Below are 23,091 nucleotides of genomic sequence, written 5' to 3' on the forward strand. Positions count from 1 at the left end.
TTTGAGAGAGAGAATGAGATAGAGCATGAGAGGGGGAGGGTCAGAGGGAGAAGCAGACTCCCTGCTGAGCAGGGAGCCCGATGCGGGACTCGATCCTGGGACTCCGGGATCATGACCTGAGCCAAAGGCAGTTGCTTAACCAACTGAGCCACCCAGGTGCCCACATCATTAGTTTTTGATGTAGTGTTCCATGATTTATTGTTTGCGTATTATTGTTTATTTTCTTACTGAGTTTTGAGAGGTCTTTATATAACCTGGTTGCAAGTCCTTTGTCAGCTATATATGTGTCACAAATATTTTCTCTTGATCTAGCTTGCAAGTCCTTTTACTTCAGAGACTAGGTTTTGACTGATTAGATGCTGAGAGCTAGAGGTTTCAGGCTGTCTTGGTAGAGGAAAGTAAGGAAATCGAGACCTTAGTCAGCAGAAAAATGTGAGGACCACCCCTTTTGAAGCTGTTTATTTAAAATTAAAGGGGGAGTGGGGGAGAAGGGTGGGCCAAGATTGAATTGTGCAGACAGATGTCTGAAGCTTTTTTAAATTCCTTCTCTCTCTCCTGTCCCCACCTACGATATGGATTTGGGGCTCTTACCTTCAACTGGGTTCTTCAGTTTCTGCCATCACTCCAAATCTACTGTGGCCTCTCCAGCTCTGCAGACCCCAGTGGAACACCCGAGAGGGCAAGCCAGCTTCTTGCCCAGAATATATTCCAGACTGAAGGCGTTTTTGATAAGTAATCATTCCCAAGCCCTAAAGTGATAGCCTCCAAGGAGTCACCCCCTTTGAAGAGCTTCTTTCATCTCCAGCTGGACTCTTTTCCAAACAAGCATCGGCAGAGCCTAGTCAGGGCTCTGCCACACAGGGTTCTGCCATGAGAAGCAAATTGGCAGCAACAGGCAGCCCCCTTAGGCAATGGAATTCAGTTCTCAGAACATGTATTAAATGTGGATGAGATATTTATTTATCATGGTACTCTTTCATGTTGCATGGAGTTTTTTCCGCAAGGCAGCCCACTTAGGTACAGTGGAGAAAATAGGTCCTGCCCCATTGGACAAAAGTCAAGAAAAGGTATTATGTGGAATCTTGTCACTTTTTAAGAAAATAGATCTATATTTTTATACTGGGGAGAGGAAGTAGAAAAGAAAGCCTCTATACTGGCCCTTACTTAGTGGCACCTTCTTGTTCTATAAGGTTAAGGAAGACTTTGAGGAAATAAAAGTTGTTTGGAAAGATCCAGGTGTAGCTGCTTTTGCATGTTGTGATGGGCGGAGCGATGAAGTGTAAAAGCCCCTCCCACCCTCCATCTTGCCTCAGACTCTGTCCTGGAACCCTGGGGCAGAGAAAGCGCCACTTTCATTCCTATTTCTTGGGATTGTTGACAGCCACGTAGTGATCAGAGAACAGCAAGCAGGAAGAGCGACACGCCGAGCATGTTGGCAAAGATGGTGAGCTACACTTCTGTGATCCTCCTGATCAGCTGGGCTTGTTCCCAGACTCTTGTCCCTTTTTAATTGATGACACTCTTAAGGTATTTTTCTTAAATAACATTTGCCACTGACTACACACGAGCAGAGTTTCTTTATGCACATGACATGGATCACTAACACTGCATGCGATGGTCAGAGGAGGCCTGCTTTAGTCCCAGAGGTCTGTCCATTTCTCCAGGATAATGTAGTCTGGTCGAGGCTTTCTGGCTTTTGACCCCAGTAGGAGTGATGTATACAGAGAAGAATTTCTGACCGTTCACTAATCTCAGTTATTTGAATGCCTTTTTGTAAACAAAACATCTTTTAGGCAGGCTTAAAACTGTTTCTGCTCATGTAGGTACAAATTTCTCACTTTACTAAGGACAAATAAATTTAATTAAAGATAAAATTGTAATGTGGAATAATAGTTCAGGCTTTAACAACAAAGGGAGGGGTTAAAAACAAGTTCTGCAATAAATCTGCAAGTGTGGAATCTAAGGGAAATGATCCCATCTGGAAAACTCTACCAGTGGTGCCCCGGCTGGTTTGTGGAGCAGTGTGGATCGCAGAGTGAAAAAAGACCCTGCAGTCTTGAAAGATGACAGGTTCCTTAATTGATGTCCATTTCAGCTGGTGCTGTGCCAGCTTATGTTGGCCCCAGTCCAGCGTTCCTGTAATTTGGGAGCCAGGTGTGAAGCATTTTTGTTCCATCTTGTTCCCCAGTATCTACAGAAGCCTCACGCATCTCACTTGCGGCAGCAGCACTCTGTAGGAAACAGCTGTACAGGTAGAGGTGGAAGGAAGTGTCACAGCTGGCTTATGGATATTAAAAAAAAAGTCCTCCATATTCAAGTGAGATCTGGGCTTGGGAGCTGGGGGGAAGAGTATTTCACCGCCTTGGTATGAGGTGTAACTACCACATACCCTAATTACTCTGATACTCATTTGTGATTTTTTTTTTTAACCTGTCTTATTACTTTAGACTTAACATTTCATATAGGCAGAGATCTACAGTGATTCGCCTTCTGTCTAACTCTGGGAAACAGCATATAAAGAATATCAGAGTTGGGTCTGAGCACTTCCATAGCATCCAGGAGTCAAGAGATTAGCTTCTGAGAGATTAGCTACTCCTGACTAGGTGGGGATGTAGCTGTGTTCTTTTGGAGGATCATGATGAACACAGTAGAAAACATAACATCATCTGTCCAATGCATTGATACTAGGCCCTTGATGCTCAAGAGAATGGATGCAGTTGGCCCCCAACAAGAACACCTTTTTCCCAGAATTCAGTCTACATTCCCTCTAGCCTTCAGGTTTAACTGAATGTTAAAGAGCAGGCAGTTCTGCCTTTCAGGATTACAAAACATGAGCAGGGTCCTCCCTGTGAGAACATTGAAGTCCTGTGGACATGGAACTTAATGTTGGAATTTGTGTTTTGCCCCTGGCTTACATTTTGATATAAGGTAAGTTTTAGCCTTCTAGACTAAGAGTCAACTCTGTTTCCTGGAGGGCCCAACCCATAAGCAGATGACTAAACAGAGGCTTTGGTGTTCCTTCCTTTAACTCAGAATCTCACATGGAGTCCAAGATAGTTTTTGGCCTTGAGAATCAGACCATGAAGTCAAAGAGTAACTACAGGCCTGCGTAGGTTGCTTTTTGCTCCAAAATGTACCAGGGTCAGAGTGCAGCTTTTGGTCCACCGATAGCTTTAATCTGTTCTTCCTTATGTTGTCAGTGTGCCAGAAGATGGAAAATGGCTATACCAGATTTCAGAGAGGGGGAGGAGCAAGGAGGGGGGTTTTCCTCTAATTAAAGTTTTATTTAAAACAGGCTCATTCCGGGTGCCTGGGTGGCTCAGTTGGTTAAGCAACTGCCTTCGGCTCAGGTCATGATCCTGGAGTCCCGGGATCGAGTCCCGCATCGGGCTCCCTGCTCGGCAGGGAGTCTGCTTCTCCCTCTGACCCTCTTCCCTCTCGTGCTCTCTATCTCTCATTCTCTCTCTCTCAAATAAATAAATAAAATCTTTAAAAAAAAAAAACAGGCTCATTCCATTTTTTTAAGTTGTAGTTTTTAAAGTATACGTAATATAAAATTTACCATTTTTAAGTGTATAGTTCTGTGGCATTAAATACATTCACATTGTTTTGCAGCCATCACGACCATCCATCTCCAGGACTTTTTCATTTTCCCCCAACTGAAACTGTGCGCATTAAACACTAACTCCCCATTTCCTCCCTCTCCCAGCCTCTGGCAACCATCTTTCTCTGAATTTGATGATAAACCTCATATAAGTGAAATCATTCAATATCTGTCTTTTTGTGACTGGCTTATTTTACTTAGCATAACATCTTCAAGGTTCATTCTTTTGTGGTGTCTGTCAAAATTTCCTTCCTTTTTAAGACTGAATAATATTATGTTGTCTATATACACCACATTTTGTTTATCTCTTCAGCCATGGGATGGACGGTTGGGTCGCTTCCACCTTTTGGCAATTGTGAGTAGTGCTGCTATGAACATGGGCAGCGTACAAGTATCTGTTCAAGTCTTTCCTTTCACATCTTTTGGATGTCTACACAGAAGCGGCATTGCTAGATCATATGGTACTTCTGTGTTTAGTTTTTTGAGGAATTACCATACTGCTTTCCACATGGCTGCACCATTTACATTCCCACCAGCAGTGCACAAGAATTCCAGTGTTTCTGCATCTTCACCAACACTTGTTATTTTCTGTTTTTTTTGATAATAGCCATCCTAATGAGTGTGAAGTGATACCCCTTTGTGGTTTTGATGTGTATTTCCTTAATGACTAATGATGTCGAGTGTCTTTGTTATGTGCTTATTGTATACATTTTAAAAATACAGTTTCTACTTTCTCACTTGATTGGCCTTGGGGTACCCGAGCATGAACTTTTTCCCTTTGAGGCAAAGGAAGGCAAGGTAGAATAAAAGAAAGTGTCACATGTGAGCTCTGATCCTGACTCTGCTATAGACTGGTTGTGTGGCCTTGGACAATTCATATAGACTCTCTGGGCTTCTCTTTTTCTTTTTTTCCCCCTCACCTCTGGGTTCCTGTCTCTTTTTCAATAAAACTAGGAAACCTATAACTGCCTTATCGACCTCAAAAAGGGTACAAGAGATGTTCAGGTCTGTGAAAGTACTTTGTAAAGATATTATAAAAGTAGGGAAATGTGTATTCAAAAAGTTTGCCCATTTTTAAAAGTATTGTCTTTTATTGTTGAGTTGTAGGAGTTCTTTATATATGCTGGATAGAGTCCATTATCAGATACATGATTTGCAGATATTTTTTCCCTTTCTGTGGGCTGATTGTTTTTTCACTATATTGAAATTTTTAATTTTTTTTAAGATTCTATTTATTTGAAGGAGAGAGAAAGAGAATGAGCAGGGGCAGAGGGAGAGGGAGAAACAAACTCCCCGCTGAGCTGGGAGCGCCACGAGGGGCTCGATCCTAGGACCCTGAGATCATGACCCAAGCTGGAGTCAGATGTTTAACCAACTGAGCCACCAGGTGCCCCTGAAATTTTTAATTTTGATGAAATCTTTATTTTTTTCTTTTGTTAGCTGTACTTTGGTGTTACAAAGACATTTTTAAACAATATGAACTGGGAAAGTTTATCAACCAAAATGCCCTTAAAAAAAGGAAGTTCTGGGGCACCTGGGTGGCTCAGTCGTTAAGCGTCTGTCTTCGGCTCAGGTCATGATCTCAGGGTCCTGGGATCGAGCCCCGCATCGGGCTCCCTGCTCAGCAGGGAAGCCTGCTTCTCCCTCTCCCACTCCCCCTGCTTGTGTTCCCTCTCTCGCTGTGTCTCTCTCTGTCAAATAAATAAATAAAATCTTAAAAAAAGAAAAAAAAAAGGAAGTTCTTTCTATCTGAAATAAATGCTTTAGAAAACTATCCCAGATGCAAAAAGGGATGGTTTGCCATGATGGTTACTATCAAATTGGATCGAGTTAATTACAAAAGAGTCATGAAATTAGGCAGCCCCTTAGACAACATCATGGTCAGTGTTCTATCTAATTAAGAAGTAATCTCCTGTGTCCTCATAGCCTCTGCTTCAGGTACTTCCCAGAGTTTAATATATCATGAGATAGCCACTATTAAAAAGTTCTTTCCCAAACTGAACATAGTCTACCTTTTTATGGTTTCCACTTACTGGTTTTAGAGAGATTCTCTTAGAATTGCAGAGTCTGTGTTTTTAATACCTGACACCATCTCAGTATATGTGAAATTCTCCTTAAGTTTTCTTTTCTCTAGGCCAAATACCAGCAAAATCAAATGGATTCTTTTTTTTAAGGTTATTTTTTATAAGTAATCTCTACACCCAAAGTGGGACTCGAACTCATGACCCCGAGATCAAGAACCGCATGCTCCACTGACTGAGCCAGCCAGGTGCCCCAAAATCAAATAGATTCTTGACCAGCGCTATCACATAGAACTTTCTGTGGTAATGGAAATGATCTGTTTCTACACTCTCCTATATGGTAACCACTAGACACGTGACTTTTTTTTTTTTAAGATTTTATTTATTTATTTGAGAGAGAGAGAAAGAGAGCGTGAGAGGGGGGAGGGTCAGAGGGAGAAACAGACTCCCTGCTGAGCAGGGAGCCTGATGCGGGACTCGATCCAGGGACTCCAGGATCATGACCTGAGCTGAAGGCAGTTGCCTAACCAACTGAGCCACCCAGGCGCCCAACACACATGTGACTCTTGAGTACTTGAAATGTGACTAGTGCAGCTGAGAAACAGAAATTTTTAAAGATTTATTTAGAAATTTTAATTTTAATTAAATTGAAATATCCACATGTGGCTAATGGCTACTGTATGAGACACTCCAATTCTCAATTATTCTCCTGACTAGATTCCTCTATACCACTGGTTCTCAAATTGTGGTACTAGGACTAGCAGCAAGAGATTCACCTGAGAACATGTTAGGTATGTAAAGTTTTAGGCCCTACTCCAGACCCATGAATCAGAAACTCTGAGTGTGGAGCCCTTCTTCTGCTGATTCCAGCGCGCTAACACTTGAAAGCCAATTCTAGTTTTTCAAGGTTGTTCCCTGTTGAAAGCAGTGCTTGGACATGGCCTGACGTGCAGAGATATCACCTGAAGACCATTTAGGTGGCTTAAAAAAAACTTTGAATACTATTACCTAGATAGCACATTGACTGGTATGTTGTAAAATAAATAAAACATGGTTATGAAGAAAATTTTTTAAATAAAGTACCAGCTGCAATTCAAAAGAAAAAGAGTTAATGAGAACTTTCCCCTCAATCTCATGCACAGTCTTATATAAGTGCTGAAATTAGAACCTGGAGCTTCTCATTCTCAGCCTGGTATGCTTTCCATCTATCAGGCTGTTTCATGAAATAGGCCCCACCCTTGGTTTGGTTTTGGTCTCCCAGAAGGGAGAAAGATCTGGTTCCTCTCAGCATGTATTTCACTCTTCTCCCCTTTGGGGGGCGTGCCTGCCTGCTCTTGTACCACTTCCCCTTCACTAGGGTGCCTCTGTAGTCACAACTGATGCCTTGGGTTTAACAGACTTCACCTATATAGTTCTCTTCTTTTAATATGATTTTTGTCCTCTTACGCTTAAAACCTAGAAGAGGAGCTGGCATGTTCTGTTGCTGGCCTTGAGCCAGATGTCATAACTTCAGGCAGTGCCACGCTACATAACTCCAGCAGTTTGAAATGGAGAACGGAGTTAGAGATAAGATCAGCAGCTTTAGGTGATGGCATTGTTTCAAATAAACCATGCATGACCCAAAGCTTCCACTTCAAATGGGGAATGAAATTGCTTCATCCTTTGACAGCTTGCTCCATGAAAGAAATTTATCTTCACTTAATTGCTTTAGATCCCAAGAGGCTACATACAGTAATTTCTAGGAGATAATTGTATCAGATTTTTAAAATACGCGACTGTGAACATGAATATGCAACTGCAGTGGAGGACCAAAGGTCCTGGTGAACTTGCTGGTGGGTTTCTGTTTTCATTCTTGGAGTTCCCTGGGGTCCTAGACCACCAACTCTCTGAATCTGCTGATTGAGAGGCAGGACCCTTGGTATGGCCCTGTGCTGCTAGGGTTAAACGGTCTTGCCTACTACTCCTTTAGCTGGGTAGCATTTTGCTCAAACTCCTCCCAAAGCTGGGAGGGGTCGGGCTGGCTGGCTGACTTCCGGCTACATGTCTTCATCTAGTCCGGCTGGGCACAGTCTGTCTACACTGTGGGCCAGAGCCACTGGGGGTTCCGGTCAGTGGCAGCTGAAAACCAGCAAACTTGTTGATTTTAAAACATGACTATTTAGATGTTAGGGATAAACTTCCTGTAGATGGGGACAGGCTCCTTAATCTAGGCATGTTTCAATTTCCAGGCCTCCTTTCCCTGGCCTTTATGTTTGAGAGTCTAAAGTCCACTGTATCATTTTCATTAATCCCAACTACTACCTGCCTTTACTCCATATTTTTTTCTCTCATTTATGAAATTCCAGGGTTTTTTTCCCCCTCCACCCCCTACTAAATAACTATATTTTCATGTTGTGGTGTAACAACAACTCCTAGAAAGATCGGGGGCATTTTTCTAAGTGTGGACACAGTTCTTCTGAAAGCATCTGTCACCGCTTTCTGCCTGCATCTGCCTTTTTAAGACTACACACTGAACTTTAAATTGTGAGCTCCTTGAAACTGCTCTCTCATAGACTTCCCTATGTGGGTAGCCTGGTGCTGCAGAAGAGCCAGTGGGGCATAGCTGGATGACATGGTTTATAGGCACTGCTGCCCTAAAGATAAGGGAGAGCTGACTTAGAGGTCTGGGGGACTTTTGGATTCTACACTAAGATCAGTGAATGTCTGAGTCAACATAGGAGAGGGAGGGGCTGCCAAAAGTCAAGGTGGTCCGACTCAAGCAAGAATCTACAGAGCCAGAGATTTCCATTTCCCATCGAGTTCTGTCCTGGCCTGTCCCACGGAGCTTTCTCACAGGGGTCATCCTCCAGGTGTCCTTTGTCCCTCCTTCTCACTTAGTCAGGGTCAGCCATACTCTTCAGATCAGAGCATAGTGTTGCCTTTCCTTTAAACTCTTCCCCAAGAAACCTGACAGCTATAATGAGTAAGCCAGTTTGCATTTGAAAAAGGTCAGAGTGGTATGCCTCCAAGGGAAATCTGCAGCAAGTGCTGTCACATCATTTCTTGGATTCACATCAAGGAGTTTCTGAAGGAATTACACTTTTGCTCACATCTAAAACATGAGCACCTGAGTAGCAGCCTGGAGGGGTCATCAGGGTCAGGGTATTTGTTCTAGTATGTGTTTTTGAAGCTAGAAAGACATTTGTCTGTATTATCACCACCTCTGGGGCCCTCTTCTGGAGCTTCTTTTCTGTCTTTCCTGTCAGACTAATAGTAGACACCTAAGAGAATTTTCCCAGTCCTGAACTGAAATATGTCGATCTTATAAATGCCTAGAGTTGTCCAGGCAGATGGAGCAGGCCAGTAAATTGTTGAGTTTTACTTCATGAGACTGAGTTAGCGTTGTTGAGAGGTATCAGTCCTTCATGAGAAGTTAAATTACCTGCAGTATTATTTTAACCAACTTCCCATCCCCCATCACGAAGATACTAATTCCTCAACTTGACAGATTGCTTTTTTTTTTTAAAGATTTTATTTATTTGAGAGAGAGAGCGCACAAGCAGGGTGGGGGGAAGAGGGAGAGGGAGAAGCAGGCTCCCCACTGAGCACAGTGCCCAGTGATATGTTGCTCAATCCCAGGACCCTGGGATCATGACATGAGCAGAAGGCAGATAACAAACTGAGCCACCGAGGCACCCGGACAGATTTCTTATTTTGACAGCTTTATTTACTATACCAAGCCTTCCGTGGTTGGTAACATTGCTTCAGGCCATTTCTTTTAGTTTAATCTTCTCCTAGGAGCAGAACTTGCCTGTTTCTCAACCTGTTTTATTTAATTAGAACATACTAGTCTTATATTGAATATATAAGAGCTTATCAAGAAGGATAATTGAACTTCTGATGTCTTTTTTTTTTTTTAAAGATTTTACTCATTTGAGAGAGAGAGAGAGAAAGCACAAGCAGGGGGAGTGGGAGAAGGAGAAGCAGGCTTCCCGCTGAGCAGGGAGTCCAATGTGGGGCTTGATCTCAGACTCTGGGATCATGACCTGAGCCGAAGGCAGACGCTTAACCAACTGAGCCACTCAGTTGCCCAAACTTCTGATGTCTTTAGACCAAAAAGCAAAAGAAGAGTCTGTCCTTTTCAGGGAAGTAATCATCTTTTGTGCATTTTTTGGTGGATTCACTGAATCCAGTCATTCTGGTGTGTTCAGTAAAGCTTTACCTGAAGGATGTTTGTCTCAGAACTCTGTGTTTGTGTGTGTGTGTGTGTGTGTGTGTGTGTGTTTTGAACAAACCTGCTTATTCCTCTGAAAAGAAGGCAGTAATTTACTCAAATCCCAAATAGGGAAATATGGGGACTCTCCAAGGATGTAAGGCAATCAGGAATAGGCTACGAGAAAGCATTTTTGCATAGGTATTGTGAAGAAATGAGATCAAACAGGAATGAGGAAATGACAGTTTCCTCCTCTTTCCTAGAGCTCACTCTATAGGCTGCACTGTCCAGAAGTAGTAGCCAATAGCCATGTGAGTCTATTTAAATTTAAGTTATTTAAAATTAAGTAAAATTCAAAATTCAAAATTCAATTCTTCTGTCACACTAGCCACATTTCAAGTGGTTAATAGCGACATGGGAGTAATGGCTACCATATTGTCAAGAGTAGGTAGAAAAAATTTTTATCGTTGCTAGAAGTTTTGTTAGCTCTGCTTTGTGGTAAAGTCAAGAAGTATGACTTGATTATTAAGATTAGGGGCTGGGGCGCCTGGGTGGCTCAGTCATTAAACGTCTGCCTTCAGCTCAGGTCATGATCTCAGGGTCCTGGGATCGAGCCCCGCATCAGGCTCCTTGCTCAGTGGGGAGCCTGCTTCTCCCTCTCCCACTCCCCTGTGCTTGTGTTCCCTCTCTCACTGTGTCTCTCTGTCAAAAAATAAAAATTAAAAAAAAAAGGGGGTAGTCACAGGAAGAATATAGAAAGGGAGACATTGGGATTTGAAGGGCAAAATTCATCTAATTAGGAATGAATCAGGATCAGAGATAGTGGGCTCCAAAGAATGGGACATAATGAGATTCCTATCAAGATAATTTAGTAATGTATTTTACAGGATTCAGGATACAGGATATTTATTATCTCTCCTGAGTGATCAGCTTTCGTGATCTTCTGCAAGAACCTCTCATAGTACAGTGTCTATTCCTAGACTTTTTCTAATCCTTTTCTAAATCTGTATCTTTGTGTTTCTCATCGATCATTATCACACCTGCGTTTCCTTTCTGAGTGTCTCTTGTTTCCATTGATAACAGTTACATCATCATTTTAAATCTTTTTTTTTTTAAGATTTTATTTATTTGGGAGAGAGAGAACATGAGAGGCGGGAGGGTCAAAGGGAGAAGCAGACTTCCTGCTGAGCAGTGAGCCCTATGCGGGACTTGATCCCGGGACACCAGGATCATGACCTGAGCCAAAGGCAGTGGCTTAACCAACTGAGCCACCCAGGCGCCCACATCATCATTTTACATAGTGCTGTTATGATGTGTTATTTCACTTGATTCCCACAACTCTCATTTTTTTACACTTAAAAAGACTAGTTTATCTGCAGTTGTGTAATAATAATAGGTCAGAACCCAGATATATCATTAAGTTCGAGTGAATGTGAACCCCATCTACTAAGTCCTTCATACATACAGCTTTATTCTCTCACATCACGGTCCGGAAATGGACAGTCCAACGCTAGTGTGAGGGCCCCACCAAGTGAGGCCTCTTCCAGCTCACTACTCCAATATCACAGGATGTGACCCCATCCCAGGTCGGCTGCACAGCATAATGGAGGAGGAGGACAGAAAGGATCCCCCTCACACTTTTAAAAAGATTTCTTTGAGGTTTTACATAAAACTTCTGCTGACGTGTCAGTCGCATGGCTGCCTTAGCTGCAGAGAAGGTTGGAAATATAGTAGTCACCTAGTCAGACAGAAATGTACCTAGCTAAAAATCAAAGTTCTTTTACTGAAGAGGAGGGAACTGGGTACTGGGAAGTAACTGGCAGTCTCTGCCCCAACAGGCATTTTGAGTTTTGGTCTACTGCTTTCCCACTGTTTCATGTTGTCTCTGTTTCATTGGCTAATGATTTAGTCATCCAAGTCTCCAGGGCAAGCAGTTTTTTCAAAGAATTAAGCATTAATGTCCCTCTCTTCCAGATAAGTAATAAAATAAAAGCTACCATTTATTGAGGGCTTGCTGTGTCTTAGGTATTATTCTAAGAGCTTTACATGTATGAAAACATTTAATCCTCACAGTCCTATTCAGTAGGTACCATTATTAGCCTCCGTTTTATATTTACGAAACTGAGGTGTAGAACCATTGATTGACTTGCCCAAGGTTACAAAGGTAGTAAATGGCAGAGTCAGAATTCAGGCCTAAGAAGCCTAATCCCAGAGCCCATTTGAACCACTGTTACTCTACAGGGCCTCTTAAGAAAGTGCCGTAATTACCTAAAGGTGGATGGTAGCCTTCACCACAGCCTCCGGGGCGGGGGGCGGGGCGGGGGGGGGCCTTTCCAGATACCCCCTACAGGCATGCCATTCTCCTCCTCAGGATTAGTCAGGAACTGTGTTAAAAGCAATACATTTGATGTGTCTTCTTGTTTTTCCATTCCCTGTTCTCTTTCTTCTGTTCTCCTAATCCTGAACCTGGAAAAAGGGATTAAGTGACATGCTTTATTTAGGTTTTTAGAAAGTTCATATCCCTGAACTCATGTTGGAACTTGTATGAGATGGTTGTGCTGGGTAATTAATTGTCTGTAGAGAATCCAGAGTCTTGAAGTTTCTCTATCTTGTTAATAGAAATTTTGTCTCCAAATATGATTCTGTACTTGCTCTTCATTCCCGCTCTCCCTGCTCCAGCGCTCTCCCTGCTCCAGCGCTCTCCCTGCTTCAGTGTTCTGGTTGTAGCTGTGGCTGCTTTCTTCCACATGACGCCTCACTGAGACTGGTGCTTGAACTCATAGCAGTATGTAACCTGGGCTTTCTGCAAGAGTTAGACATTTCCCCTTAATTTACGCTGATAGGCTTGACTCCTAATATTCATTTAACATTAGATATTTATTGAGCACTTACTGTTTGCCAGGCACTATTAACATATGAGGAATTCTGTGGTAAATGATACAGATACTATCTCTTACCTTATGGACCTTACGCTCTAGTTAAAGGGAGACAAAGAGTAATCAAGTAAAGAAATAAGCTAAATAGGGGCACCTGGGCGGCTCAGTTGGTTGAGCGTCTGACTCTTGATTTCTGCTGGGTCATGATCCTCAGGGTCGTGAGATCAAGCCCGGAGTCTGGCTCCATGCTCAGCAGGGAGTCTGCTTGGGATTCTCTCTTCCTCTGCCTCTGCCCTTTCCCCTGCTTGCTTGCTTGCTTGCTTGCTTGCTCACTCTCTCAAATAAATAAATATTTTAAAAACCCGGAAATAAGCTAAATAAGTTCAGCTTATGTTAAATACCAAGAAGGAAATAAAATGGCATAATGTGATAAAAGGCTGGCTGTGGAAGTGGGTAGAATCCATCACATAACCTGTTCTAGCACCTACAACTTGGAGCTATAGTTCTCTTAGCACCCTTAAAGTAGAAGAACTGACGGTGAATGGTGGTCGTAAGCAGAGGCTGACCTCCACCATTATGCGACATAGAACTATCTTGGTAAGTGATCCTGATCTCTGCTCAGTTATTTGAGGGTGTTTTGTTTTTTTAAGAAATCGTTACATAAAGAAAAATAGAATAGTTAACAAATACCTGGGTACATTCCACTCTTTTTTTTTTTTCAAAGATTTTATTTATTTCTTTGACAGAGACACAGCAAGAGAGGGAACACAAGCAGGGGGAGTGGGAGAGGGAGAAGCAGGCTTCCCGCGGAGGAGGGAGCCCGATGTGGGACTCGATCCCAGGACCCTGGGATCATGACCTGAGCCGAAGGCAGACACTTAATGACTGAGCCACCCAGGTGCCCTAATTCCACTTATTTTTAAAAGAAATAATACAGGGGTGCCTGGGTGGCTCAGTTTGTTGAGCATCCATCCAACCCTTGATTTCGGGCTCAGGTCATGATCTCGGAGTCATGAGATTGAGCCCCGACATGGAGTCTGCTTGTCCCTCTCCCTCTGCTCCTCCCCCTGCTCTCTCTCAGATGAATGAATAAATAAAATCTTTTAAAAATAAAAATAGGGCACCTGGGTGGCTCAGTCGTTAAGCGTCTGCCTTTGGCTTGGGTCATGGTCCCAGGGTCCTGGGATCGAGCCCCACATTGGGCTCCCTGCTCAGCGGGAAGCCTGCTTCTCCCTCTCCCACTCCCCCTGCCATGTTCCCTCTCTCACTGTGTCTCTCTCTGTCAAATAAATAAATAAAATCTTTAAAAAATTTAAAAATTTAAAAAATTTAAAAAATAAAAGAAATAATTCATTATAGATATGGTTGAAACTCTTTCTATATCTCCCTCTTGGATCCCATTTCTTTTTCTCCTTCCCTAAAAGTAACCACTATCCTGAATTCATTATATTTGTGTATCTTTGTTATATATATATATATATATATATATATATATATATATATATATATAAAATACAATATAGTATTTTTGCATGTTTAGACTTTATACACGTGACATACTGTGATTGGTCATCTCCTTTGCTTTTCTTACTCAATATTACAGCTTCTAGATTTATCCATGATGTGTGTAGTTGTGCTTCTTTAATTCTAATTGATGTATAGTAGTCCATTATATGAAATTGATCTCTGTCTTACAGATGCACAGTTTTTTTTACCACTACCAGCAATACTGTACTTTCTTTGTACTAATATAGGCTTTTTTCTAAGAACTATATCTAGGAGCAGAATTGCTGCATTGTAAGGTATCCTCACCATCACGTCTGCTAGCTGTTGCCAAATTGCTTTCCAAGGTGATCATACCATTTTACACTAGTATAATAGTATAAACTATACTAAACTATATACACTAGTATAAATAGTATAAAATAGTATAAAAGTATATGAGTTCCTACTTTTCTACATTCTCACCTATACTAGACATTTCTAAACTTTTTATTTTTGCCAAATCGATGGGTTTTAAATCCTATCTTGTTTTATTTTTCATTTTTCTTATTAGTAAAGGGGTTAAACATTTCTTCATTTATTAATTAGACATTTGAATTTCCTCTTTGAATTCCATGTTCATATTCTCTGCCCATTTTTCTCTCCTTATTTCTTCTGATTGCTTCTTATTTATTTGCAGGTTTGATGTGAATCCTTTGTCAGCTATGTACATTACAAATCTTCTAATCTATAGTTTATCTTTTAAATTCATTTATAATGTTTTCATTTGTATAGAAATTCTTTTTCTGACAAATTTATCAATTAGTTCCTTTATGCTTTATATCTTATTTAAGAAATTCTTGCTAGATGTGCATATAATATTGGCCTGTGTTGAAACGGTGGTGGTAATCAGATTTACTTGTACTAGTCTCTGCTTTTTTGTATGTTTGAAATATTCCAAAATTTAAAAATTTAAAATAAGTCCACTGGAATACATTTCATAGCAAATGTGCTTTAAGTTTTATTGTATAGAAAAATCAATTGCCCTAATAATAGGCCAAAGCTTATAATTTGGTGGGGTAAAGTTACTTTCATCTCTATATAAGATTTGTCATTTGGTCTTTTTTTTTTTAAAAACCACTTTGTTGTTAGGTTAAACTGTCAACAAGAGGAATTGCAATTCTATGGGGGGAGGTGTTGGAGAAAGAGGCCTTATCTATCCTGAGGTCACAAGGAATATGGACCTACATTTTTTTCTTAAAGTTTTATTTTACTTTATACATTTATATCTTTGATCTGTCTGGAATTTATTTTTGTAAATCAGGTTTCCCTATATGTGGGTCAGTTTCATGGTTCTCTGTTCTGTTTCATTAATCCATTGGTCCAATCAGTACCACCATTATGGTTTATAAGTCTTTAAAACTAGGAGGGCAAGTCTCCACCTTTTTCTTGTTTTATAGAAATATCTTGACTCTTCTAGTCCTTCTTCCAGATGAGATCAACTTTTCAAATTCCAGCAGAACCTCTGTAGGGATTTTGTTTGTAATTGTACTGCATTCAAAGATTAATTTGGGGAAAATTGCCATATTTACAATATTAAATCTTTCTATCCATGAACATGATATACTATTAATTTAATTCAGGTCTTCTTTTACACCCTTTCAGGATATTTTATAATCTTTTCCATAAAAACACTTACACCTGTGGGGCACCTGGGTGGCTCAGTCGATGGAGCATCCGACTCTTGATTTTGGCTCAAGTCATGATCTCAGAGTCATGGGATCAAGCCCCAAGTCCGGCTCTGCGCTGAGCACAAAGTCTGCTTGAGATTCTCGATCTCCCTCCACCCCTCCCCCCACACGCTCATGTACTCTCTGAAATAATTTTTTTTAAAAAATAGTTGCACAGCTTTTGTTATATTTTCCAGTTGACTATTAATGGTATAAATATGAGTGCTATTTTTTCTGTTGAGCTTCTACCAACTCTACTATTATTTGTTCTGGAAATAGTTGCCATAATAAGAGAAATCTTTACTTTGTTTCTGACCTTAATAGCAATGCTTCTAAGCTTCTAAAGCTGCTATATTGCCATCGAGTTTTTTTTTTTTTTTAAGATTTTATTTATTTATTTGAGAGAGAGAGACAGAGAGAGCACAAACGGGGAGGGGCTGAGGGAGAGGGAGAAGCAGGCTTCCCGCCGAGCAGGGAGCCCAATGCGGGGCTCAGTCCCAGGACCCTGGGATCATGACCTGAGCCAAAGGCAGGTGCTTAACTGACTGAACCACCCGGGCACCCACCATAGATTCTGATAAATAATCTTTTATCAAGTTAAGGATATTCCCTTCTATTCCTGGTCTGCTGAAGTTATTTTTAATCATAAATGAATGAGGGTTAAATTTTATTAAATACTTTTTCTTCATCTGGTGATAATCATGTGATCTTCCTTTTTTGACCTATTAATATGGGAAGGGGGGGCACCTGGGTGACTTGGTCAGTTGAGCGTTTGACTCTTGATTTTGCTCAGGCCATGATCTCAGGGGCTTGCGGGATCGAGCCCCACATCAGGCTCCACGCTCAACACAGAGTCTGTTTGTCCCTCTCTCTCTGCTCCTCCCCCTGCCACTTGCACTCTCTCTCTCAAATTCAAAAAGAAAACACTTTTAAAAATAGGGATATACATTAATAAATTTCTAATGTAGAACTATCGTTTCCTTCCTAAAATAGCTCAGTATGTTCTTAAACTTATTCTCCCATCCACAAAAAGAACATATTCTTGACTGTACTTTTTTCATGGAAGATATGTTATTTTTCATTTATTTTCTTAGTGCTTTTATTATGCCTGCCTGCCATTTATTCTTTTATTATTTGAGCGACAGCTACATGTTTTATACCATTCATTGTGCTAAGGGAATACAACAGAGGAAACCTGAAACAAATATGAGTGTGCGGCACTAAAAGGAAAACCTTACCTTAGTGAGGATTTATGGGAAATCAGTTTTAAAAGTACTAAAAAATACTTTACACTTAAAAAATGTTTTTATCTAAAAATAAAATGTTGGGGAAGGGAATAGCATGACAGATTTGGAGGTACAGAGGACTAATCTGGTGACAACGTTTAGGAGGGGAGGGAAAGTACAAGCAAGAGGCCAGTTAGTAGTATAATGTCTAAGATTATACAAATGACAGTCTAGTTCAGACTACCATCCCTAGTAACAAAAGGGAAAAGGTAGAACGTGAGGGCACCATGACAGTATGACTTGGTTATTTGTTTAAATATAACTAGGTTAAAGGAGGAGAGAATTGAATATTCTTACAAAATTTTGAGATTAAATGACTAAAAATTTTGAGCTACTGTTGATTAAAATGGGGAAGTTGGAAAAGGAAGCCTTTGGGGATACATGTTTGAGGTTGGACACTCCTAAGAGATGATGACCACCTCTGCACAGCCTCCAGGATATTATCATATGCAGCTGAGTGAACACTTTCTGGTGACATCAGTGTGATGAAAATGACAAATCCTTCTGAGAGGCAGTATGATACAGAGGTGGAAAGAACACAAAGTTCAAAATCAAGAGTTTGCATCCCAACCCCATTAATAAAACTGTGGACCTTAGTTTTTACACCTAAGAAAAAGGAATACTACCAGCCCCCGTCAATTGTTTTGAATATTAAATGAGATGGCACTTGTGAAATAATATTGTAAACTTTCAAATTTATAATATTAAGGGAGTTTACAGTAGTTAGGCTATTGGGTTGAGTAGGCGGGACAGTGGTGACGGATAAGGCAGCTAGAGGCAGCACATAGGGCAGTGCTACTAAAAACAGGATCAGGTAGTATTCCTTGTCGTTCTAGAGCAGCACTGCTCAGTAGGACTTTCTGCAGTGACAGAAATACTCTACTCTGCATTGTGCAGTATGGGAGCCACCAGCCACATGTAGCTATTGAGCCCTTGAAATGTGGCTGGTGTAACCTGAGGAAATGACTTAAAACATTTTTTTAATTGTGGTAAACTATACATAACGTACAATTTACCATTTTAACCATTTTTAAATGTACAATTTAGTGACATTAAGTACATTTACAGTGTTGTACAGTCATCACCACTATCCATTTCCAGAACTTTTTTATCATTCCAAACAGAAACTCTATATCCATTAAACAAAAACCCCATTCTCCCCCTCCCCAGCCTCTGGTAACACCTAGTCTACTTTCTGTCTCTGTGAGTTTGCCTGTTGAAAGTACCTCATACAAGTGGAATCATACCATATTCATCCCTTTGTGTCTTGCATGTTTTCAAGGCTCATCCATGTGTCAGAATTTAGCTCCCTTTTGTGACTGAATAATAATCAAATATGTATACACCACATTTTCTTTCTTCATCTGTTGATGGACACTTTGGTTGCTTTTATGTTTTGGCTACTGCGAATAGTCCTGTAATGAATATTATGGTGTACATAGTGATGTGTCCAGTATCTATTTGAGTCCCTACTTTCAGTTTTTGGGGGTGTATACCTAAGAGTAGAATTGCTGAATCATATGGTAATTCTGTGTTTAAATTTTTGAGGAACCACCAAACTATTTTCCACAGCAGCTGCATCATTTTACATTTCCACCAGCAATGCACAGGGCTTCCAATTTCTCTACATCCTCCCCAAAAGAGTATTTTCTGGTTTTCTTCATAATGGCCATCCTAATGGGTGTGAAGTAGTATTTCATTGTGGTTTGGGTTTGCATTTCCCTAATGACTAATGATGTTGAACATCTTTTTGCATGCTTATGCCATTTGCCTATTTGGAGAAAAGTCTTTTCTAGTCATTTGCCTATTTTTGAATCAGGTTATTTGGTTTTTTGTTGTTTAGTTATAGGAATTCTTTATATATTTTGGGCATCAATCCCTCAGCAGACACATGGTTTGCAAATATTTTTCTCCCATTCAGTGGGTTGTCTTTTCACTCTATTGTTAGTGTCCTTTGATATGCAAATGTTTTTTATTTTGTAGGTCCATTTTCATTTTTTATTATTTTTTAAAAATTAAAATCTTTTTCTTTTTTATTGAAGTATCATTGACACACATTACATTAGTTTCAGGTGTACTTATAGTGATTCAACAGCTCTATATGCTGTGCTCATCACAAGTTTAGCTATCATCTGTCACCATACAACACCATTACAGTACCATTGACTATATTCCCCATATTGTACCTTTCATCCCCGTGACTTATTTATTCCATAACTGGAAAGAAGCCTGTACCTTCCATTTCCTTTCATCCCTTTTTAGCCCATCCCCCAACCCCTTCCCTCTGGCAACCACCAGTTTGTTCTCTGTATTTGTGAGTCTGTTTCTGCTTTTTTAATTTATTTTTTTGTTTGCTTTGTTTTTTAGCTTCCACATATAAGTGAAATCATATGGTATTTGTCTTTCTCTGTCTGGCTTATTTCACTTGGCATAATACCCTTGGTCCATCCATATTGTCTCCACATGGCAAGATCTCATTCTTTTTAATGGCTGAGCAATATTCCACTGTAAATGTATACCATATGTTCTTTATCCATTCATTTGTCGATGGACACTTAGATTGCTTCCATATCTTGGCTATTGTAAATAATGCTGAAATAAACATAGGGCTGCATATGTCTTTTCAAATTAGTATTTTTGTTTTCTTTGGGTAAATGCCCAGTAGCAGAATTACTGGATCATATGATATTTCTATTTTAATTTTTTGAGGAACCCCCACACTGTTTTCCACAGTGGCTTCACCAATTTACATTCCTGCCAACAATGCATGAGGGTTCCTTTTTCTCCATATCCCTGCAAACACTTGTTATTTCCTATCTTTTTTTTTTTTTTTAAGATTTTATTTATTTATTTGACAGAGACACAGCGAGAGAGGGAACACAAGCAGGGGGAGTGGGAGAGGGAGAAGCAGGCCTCCAGCGGAGCAGGGAGCCCGATGCAGGGCTCGATCCCAGGACCCCGGGATCATGACCCGAGCCGAAGGCAGATGCCTAATGACCGAGCCACCCAGGCGCCCTGTTATTTCTTATCTTTTTGATACTTGCCATTCTGACAGGTATACGGTGATATATCATTGTGTTTTTGATCTGCATTTTCCTAATGATTAGTGATGTTGAGCATCTTTTCATGTGTCTGTTTGCTATCTGTATGTCTTCTTTGGAAAATGTCTATTCAGGTCCTCTGTTCACTTTTTAATCAGATTATTTGTGGTTTTTTAGTGTTCAGTTGTGTACATTCTTTGTATGTTTTGGATATTAACCTCTTTTTGGGTATATCATTTGCAAATATCTTCTGTCATTCAGTAGGTTGCCTTTTCATTTTGCTGATAGTTTTCTTCACTGTGCAAAAGCTTTTTATTTTGGTGTAGTCCCAGTAGTTTATTTTTACTTTTGTTTCCCTTGCCTGAAGAGGATAAATCCATTTTATTTTATTTATTTTATTTTTTATTTTGTTGTCCATGTTTTTGGTGTCAGAGCCAGGAAATCATTGCCAAATCTAGTGTCATGAAGATTTTTTTTTTAAAGATTGTTTATTTATTTGTCAGAGAAAGAGAGCAAGCACAAGCAGGGGGAGAGAGAGGCAGAGGGAGAAGCAGGCTTCCCACTGAGCAGGGAGCCTGATGCAGGGCTTGATCCCAGGACCCTGGGATCATGACCTGAACCGAAGGCAGACGCTTAACCGACTGAGCCACCCAGGCATCCGAAGTGTCATGAAGATTTCCCCCTGTACTTTCTTTTAAGAATATTCTGGTTTTAGCTGTTACATTCAGGTCTTTGATCCATTTTGAGTTCACTTTTAATATGCTGTTAAGGTAAGGGTCCAACTTCATTCTTTTGCATAGGAATATCCAGCTTCACCAGCACCATTTGTTGACAGCTATCCTTTCCCCATTGAATGGTCTTGACACCTTTGTCAAAAATCAATTGACCATATAAGTGAAAGTTTATTTCTCGGTTCTCTATTATGTTCTACTAGTCTGTATGTCCTTATGACAGTACCACACTGTTTTGATTACTGTAGTTTTATAGTAAGTTTTGAAATTGAGAAATGTGAGTCCTCTAATTTTTATTCTTTTTCAGAATTGTTTTGGTTATTTGGAGTCCCTTGAAATTCTGTATGAATTTTAGTATCTCTTTTCCCTGTTTCTGCAAAAAATGCCATTGGGATTTTGATAGGGATTGCATTAAATCTGTAGATCACTTGGGTAGTATTGTCACCCTAACAATATTAAGTTTTCCACTCCATGAATATGGGATGCCTTTCTATTTATTGAAACTGAACTTTTAATTACATTTAATTTTAGGTAATTGAAATTTAAGTTTATACAGCCACATGTGGCTAATGGCTACCATATCAGATAGCATAGCTCTAGAGAATCATCCTCAGATTTATTTTTCTTTCTAAAACATTGAACTACAGTAATATCTACAGAGACTTCGTAGCACCTGAATCATCATTGGTCTTAGGGTAACTGCACCATATGGAAAGCATGGTTAGAGAGACCTGCATACAGGATAGTTTAGGTTCCTCCAGGTGACCTCTGTCTCCTTCTCTGTTTTCCTTTTGGAAATGCCTGCCTTCCTCTGGAAGCAAAGAGAACCTAGTGCTTTCAAATTAGCAGAAAAACAAACTCTGCCTCTGGTAGAAATGGAATTTTTTCTGCCTTTTCCTATTTCCGTATAAGCAGAGACCATGGTACCCATATTTTAAAAGAAATTCCCTTTCTAAAAAAAAAAAAAAAAAGAAAGAAATTCCCTTTCTAAATAAAGATGACTGTATTAAGGCACTTATACTTTATTCATCGCTTTGTTCTTATGGGAACAACAACAAAAATGCCTTTAGGCATTGCTGTACATCCAATTCCATTTTTAAACGATAGACACTTAGGTTGTCAAACTAGGAAACGCCTTACCCTCTCCATTTTTTTTCCTGCCAGGTAAGAAGTAATGATAAGATACAAAAAAGGTGGGTCCTTAGTATTCTTCACAACAGTTTCCCTGCCTCCATGTTCCCTAGCATCTCTCTAAAGGCTCCCTAGGGAGTTCTACAAATCTTCTTGGAGTAAACAAGAAAACTCAATAAATAAAGTTGGGAGTCTTAAAACCAAAAGGCTGTCAGACACAGTTCTCTAGGAAGAATATGCCTTTGGCCTTAGACAGTCAGGAACAGTAGGTTTGTGGTGGTTTGTATAAACATTCTGTTATGACTCTCCTGCAGAGGAGTCCTCCAATCAACTCTTAGACCAAAAATGGAGCTTGTATGTCCTGATTTTCCCATAATCACTCTGCATCAGCTTCTCCTGAAAAGAGGCTGGAACATCCGTGTGTATTCAGAATTAGAGACTAGTTCAACAGCTACCCAATTCTCTAAAAATGATTTCTCCACCTTATTGCCATATAGTCTACACCCCACCCTCGTTCTCACCCCTCTCCTTGTACAGAGATAAGTTCTTTATTACAGCATGTGGGTTTTCCCACACTGGAATTGACCTGTCACCACCCTACCAAAATGGCTATACTAACCACTTGGGTGTTCTGGTATCAGAACTTAGAAGTGTCCCAACTGTCCCACCCAGCCTCCTCAGCTCTCTTCTCTCTGCTGGATTGTTATGCTGGAATGATATTCCTCTTGGATTTCAGTGTGTGCAGTCTTATTTGGGTGGAGCCTTGAGCTGTTCACAGGAGTGCTGGTAATGTCTGGCCTTCAGCGCTGCCAAAGGCAAAAAGCTGGCCTTGTCTCAGTTTAAAGCACATAGTTGGATTGCTGGGCCAGTGTTAGATGGAGGGTGGGGTGAGCAAATACCATTCTCTTCCTACTGTGTTTTCAGGAAATGATTATAAAGCAGCTATAAGTGCGAATGAAGTCAAAAGAATGGATTGGCACCCTCCCCCCCCCAAAAA

General features: G+C 40.4%; 1 protein-coding gene across 7 annotated transcripts in view; it reads left to right on the forward strand.

Annotated features, from left to right (window-relative positions):
• Nucleotides 1-23,091, forward strand: part of SMG6 (SMG6 nonsense mediated mRNA decay factor) — a 228,902-nt gene that overhangs the window by 138,119 nt on the left and 67,692 nt on the right. The window contains exon 15 of one of the 7 annotated variants that reach the window (XM_073879264.1): nucleotides 582-1,313. The exons of the other annotated variants lie outside the window; for them this stretch is intronic. Within the exon in view, the coding sequence (XP_073735365.1) occupies nucleotides 582-758 (177 nt within the window). The 3' untranslated portion in view covers nucleotides 759-1,313. Of the gene's footprint in view, nucleotides 1-581; nucleotides 1,314-23,091 lie in introns of those variants that run through there. 7 annotated transcript variants of the gene reach the window in all.

Source organism: Callorhinus ursinus, unplaced genomic scaffold (genome assembly GCF_003265705.2).
Source record: "Callorhinus ursinus isolate GAN/ISIS: 27379988/994484 unplaced genomic scaffold, GSC_fseal_2.0 scaffold34, whole genome shotgun sequence".
Lineage (NCBI taxonomy): Eukaryota > Metazoa > Chordata > Mammalia > Carnivora > Otariidae > Callorhinus > Callorhinus ursinus.